The sequence below is a fragment of the Telopea speciosissima genome, chromosome 6 (assembly GCF_018873765.1).
Source record: "Telopea speciosissima isolate NSW1024214 ecotype Mountain lineage chromosome 6, Tspe_v1, whole genome shotgun sequence".
In the NCBI taxonomy this organism is placed as follows: Eukaryota; Viridiplantae; Streptophyta; class Magnoliopsida; order Proteales; family Proteaceae; genus Telopea; species Telopea speciosissima.
In genome coordinates this window covers 52971198-52976468 of record NC_057921.1, presented here as the reverse complement: position 1 = coordinate 52976468, position 5271 = coordinate 52971198, and the positions used below count along the sequence as shown (strand labels likewise).

The window sequence follows — 5271 nt, the reverse complement described above, 5'->3', positions numbered from 1 at the left end:
AAAGAAGTCGATATGCATCTTAAATGAGTCCTAGCAGTTTTGGCTCCAAGTGGTTTCGTAAAGAGCTTTTAGTTCTGGATCCATTGGGAAACTCATCTCAGAACCGTTCTGGCCCATTTAATCATATCGGTCCCAAAATCAGTTCTCAGAACCATCCCATTTTATAATGGAATAGACTGCTTCCGGAAGACCCCAATTGACACCCTTAGGTTGGGTTGGGTGGGGAGGACTTTTATGGTTGGTCCATATTATCCTTATACCCAAAAAAGAAAAATGAATTGTATTATACCATATTCCTCGGTTGGCAATCTTATATTTTTGTGATGGAGGGGAGAGAATGAGAAACCAATCAGCTAATCTCTTGATTGAGGTGAAGGGTCATATTCGTAGGCAATGGCACTTCCGGGCCTTTTTGTGCTTTAACATGAGTTAAATATAACAGTCTTGTAAAGCTTTGCAGGTAAAGCATAAAAAAGGCTCGTATGAAGTGTCATTTTGTGTTGTAGTTAGCACAAAAAAAAAGGGTGTACCCATTGCACAAGGCTCCCGCCACTGCAGGGTCTGGGTAGACTTATAATGTATGCAGCCTTACCCCCACTTTGCAGAGAAGTTGTTTCCTAACTTGAACCTATAACCACTAGTTCGCAATGGAGCAACCTTATCGTTGCTTCGAGGTTTGCCCTCTTTGTCATGAAGAAAGACTACCAAAGGAAATTGTTTCAATTGCAGCAAGCCAGGGCACTTGAAGAGGATTGTCATGAATACCTCGCTTCTCTAAAGAAAGACAAGGCAGTGCCAGGTATTTCTGAATTTTTAGTCTTTGATTGAATCTCACTTGCTAATAGGACCAACTTGCATGTGATGCGTGAGCTCTAGGTTTACTGGCTTATTGCACATATTTGCAACATGTTGTAGGGATTTCAGGAGACCAGAAGGAAAAAGAAAATTGAGATCACCCTCCAAGTACGAAAAAGAGATGAGGCCGATGTTGTAGTCAGATACTTTTTATATTTGTCTTTTTGATATTGGACTTTTAAAACTGAATAATTGTTATTATGTTCCTTGATTTTTTAAATTTTGATTTTCAGTTTCAAGACTATTGATGATGGATACACTGTTTCATTTAATGATGATTTGATCATTAGATTCAAATCTCAATGACAAATTAATTGCCTGATTTAGTATGAATGGTTTATATTTTTCTATTTCTGTCACAAATGAATCCGGTAATTCCAATTTGACCACTGGTGCGGATATGATTAACAAACTGACAAGGGATGACCCCCTTGAAGGTCTCGAGGTTCAGCCCTATCCTATTTGTGAGTCTTGTCTATAAGGCAAAATTGTCTAGAAGCCCTTCCTTCTTAAGGAAGGTAGAGCCAGTGGCACATTGGATCTTGCACACTCAGATGAACAATAAAGTTATTTCTTGAGAGATAAATGGAGAATAAACACAAAACTAAGTTATATTTCTAAAAGTTGATTTTCTGGAAATAATTTCTTAATCCAAGCAAATGGAACCAGAGAGTAACAGAAACTAACTCACTAATCAACAATGACACATACAAAGTAAACTAAACCTGAAAAGGCAATTACCAGCAGATCACGCAAATACTATTCAGATATGGATGACTTGGTTACAATCAAATTGAGACAATTCAAGTTCATTTGTTTCCAAGGAAAGCACAAAAAAAAGAAGCAGAAGAACAGTAACAACAAGGATAAGTGGCACCATCATAAAATATTTCGATTGTCAATGTACATTGAGAGATTCAAGCATGATGCAAACAATGTTAACCATTACTACTAGCAAAAGATATAGGGGGGGGGGGGGAATTTATGGGTTGGAATATGAAGACAGATTTCGACATCCAGTAGCAGAGAAAAAGACTTATAATTGCTTGAAACCATCAAATGAATCAAAGAAGGATTGTTACCATGGCAGGTGAGATTAGGTAATGGGACAATGTAAAAGAGAAGACCCATGCCAAAAATTGCTCTGGCAACAACAACAACTCAGCCTTATCCCAACCAAGTGGGGTCGGCTAAAATTGCTCTGGAAACAGTTTCATCAAATATTTCATGGACAAGTATTAAGATCCTACAGACGTTTTGATTTGGGGTTCATATTGGAACCTCAAAACAGAATCACAAAAATAGGAAGATCTGCTAATGGAGAGCCAAAAAAATACAACTAAAATAAGTGCAAACAATTCAGCGGTTTTAATTAATCAAAGTCTTAACAGATATTCATCCAAACAAAATGTACGTTCTACCAAACCTCTCAGTCCCCACGGAGCCTTATTAGTAGGTTTAATGACAATGACTTGATGAAATTGAAGACCACAAATAGGAATTTTACATCTTCGACTGATTCGCAAGCTTGAACCATTCGGTGTGGAAGGATCCTGGCATATCAATCCTTTCGTATGTGTGAGCTCCAAAATAATCTCTCTGAGCTTGGACCAAATTAGCTGGCAGCCTCCCCCTCCTGTAAGAATCGAAATAAGCAAGACTGACTGACATACCAGGGGTGCTTATACCTGAATTGATTGCGAGGCAGACAACTCTTCGCCAAGCAGATTGTCGCTCAATAATTTCTTTCGCAAACTCCGGATCTACGAGAAGATTTGCAAGATCTGGGTTCCTATCGTAAGCCTTCTTGATACGATCCAAAAATATAGCACGGATAATGCAACCCCCCTTCCATATTCTGGCCAGCTCCCCCAAATTCAAGTCCCAGCCTTTCTCAATGCTCTTTGCACGGATCAGATTCATCCCCTGCGCGTAGCTACAAATCTTGGATGCATAAAGAGCTTTCCTCACATCATCAATCAATGTCTTCTTATCAACTGCTTGATCAGCAAGGATGTCATTAATACCAGCTGCTTTAAATATCTTCGCAGCTTCAGTCCTTTCTTCCTTCAATCCACTGAGGAACCTTGAATCCAAAGATGCCTCTATTGTGGGAGCTGCAATTGATAAATCAGCAGCTTGCTGAACAGTCCATTTACCAGTGCCCTTCATTCCAGTCTTGTCCAAGACCTTATCAACCAAATAGCCATCCGCCTTATCATCCTTAATTGTGAAAATATCTGCAGTGATCTCAATCAAGAAGCTCAGAAGCTCCCCCTTGTTCCACTCTGCAAAGACCTGGTGCAATTCCTCGTTGGAAAGTTTACCAACTGATTTCAGAACATCATACGCTTCTGCAATCAGTTGCATATCACCATATTCAATCCCATTGTGCACCATCTTTACAAAATTACCAGATCCTCCTTTGCCTATGTAGGTAACACAAGGACCACTGTCAGGAACCTGTGCTGACACCTTGAGAAGGATATCTTCAACATACTTATAGGCCTCATAGGACCCTCCAGGCATCATAGAAGGGCCATGTCGGGCTCCTTCTTCACCACCTGAAACTCCCATTCCTAAATAGAGCAGGCCTAGCTCAGCCATGGCTGCCTCTCTCCTCTCAGTGTTCTCATACCATTCATTACCACCGTCAATTATACAATCACCTTTCTCCATGTAGACAGAAAGGGTTTTAATGGTCTGGTCAACAGGGGCCCCAGCTTTAACAAGCATGATTATGACACGAGGTTTCTGGATCGATCGAACAAAGGATTCAGGATCATGGAAGCCAAATAAAGGGAGGTTTCCCTCATTTTTGGCTCGTTCAACAGTCTCATCAACTTTGTTGGTGCTCCGGTTGTAAACAGAAATGGGGAAGCCTTTCTCAGCAATATTAAGGGCAAGATTTTGGCCCATGACAGCAAGACCCGCAAGGCCTATTCTCGTCAGGTTTGATGCAGGGGTAGCCATTTTTGTTGCCTGTAAGAAGTATGAGATTATCAGTGGTAGATAGTAAGATTGTTATTCAGATATCCAAATGGCATAGACAGCAAGTGAAAAAAAAAAAAATAGGGAAATGCTTCTACTTTCTGTTCTTGTAAGGTTAAATTGCAAATTAGAAATTGAAGATGCTGAGTTTAGGTTGATGAAATAACCATTGATCAAATAAAAGCAGTGTGATCAGATCTATTGGACAGCATGTGAACTGAGAATTCAAAACACTTCTGTGATCATCAAATCAAAGACAACAAGAAGAATTTTACAAGAATCAACCAAGGAAATGGCATTTTGCCCCCGCCCCCAATTCAACTTTGAGTTTTCAATTAAACTCTTAAAAGGAAAAAATCCATAATACTTTGGTCCTAGAAACTTTCACAACTCTACAGATCAAAACTAATAGGGGATTTTTTTAATCAAATTACAATTAAAAGGGGGAGAAAATGTAAACTCATGAACCAAGTAGACAATGATTCCCATAGAAGAAATCGATTGGTTAGTCAGCAAAAAGAATAAAACTAAATTATTCACCCAAAAAAAAAAAAACACTAAACTGATGAATCTTAAAGAACATCAGGAAGATTCCTCAAGTCAAACATCGAGAAAGTAGGTAATAGGGGATTCCACAACTTAGTGATCCTTGAAACCTTTGCGGATTGCAACCAAAAAAAAAGAAACCTTTGCGGATAGAAACATTTAAGCAGATCCACCATCTATATCATAACAAACATGCAACTTCAATCCATTTCATAAGAAAAGAAAAGGTTAGATGGAGAGCTCACTAGATCAAAAACCTACTAAAAATCAAACCCAGATCGCACATCCTCAGAACTCAACAGATCAAACCATGAGACATACAGATGTACTTAAAAGAGATATTGTCCTCAAACCCAGCAATAATCAACGACAGAGAAAAAACACGAACCTGTAATCAGAATCTACCAGATAAAAAACCGATCCCAGTACACCACAGATCTGGGTCTTGCAAATAATCGCCAAAGATGTGTGTTTCGCAGGAAATGAATGAAGCTACTGAGTTAAATAGCTAGCAAAATCTTCAAGGCTTGAAATATAAAAAAACAATTTGACAATATTTTTCGTTGACAAACAGGAAAGAAATCTCTCCCCTCTTCCAATCCTTCACGGCTTACACCAACTACAATTATACAGTCCAATTCCGGTAACCAAAGTAATATTCTTTTTCGCTCATCATCCATCCAATGTGAACTTAACACGTAACACGTGGCCAACGAAGGGTATTCTGTCATTTTAAATGACCAACAACCTCATTTTGTTCAATGCGTCAACAGAAGATGGTGGGTGGAGAGGGAATTTTATCACCTCCAATTTGTTGTCCGCTCCAATTTCCTCCAATTCCTCACATAGGAATAGAAATGACCATCTTACCTCACCTTG

The 5271-nt window shown here is 39.1% G+C and overlaps 1 protein-coding gene across 1 annotated transcript; it reads right to left on the bottom strand.

Moving 5' to 3' along the window:
* Window positions 1-2175: 2175 nt before the first annotated feature.
* Window positions 2176-4937, bottom strand: LOC122664343 (6-phosphogluconate dehydrogenase, decarboxylating 2). The gene is made up of 2 exons (XM_043860119.1): window positions 4781-4937; window positions 2176-3837 (listed from the first exon to the last, which is right to left on the bottom strand). The coding sequence occupies exon 2, from the start codon at window positions 3826-3828 to the stop codon at window positions 2359-2361; it is 1470 nt and encodes a 489-aa protein (XP_043716054.1). The 5' UTR covers window positions 3829-3837; window positions 4781-4937; the 3' UTR covers window positions 2176-2358.
* Window positions 4938-5271: the final 334 nt, after the last annotated feature.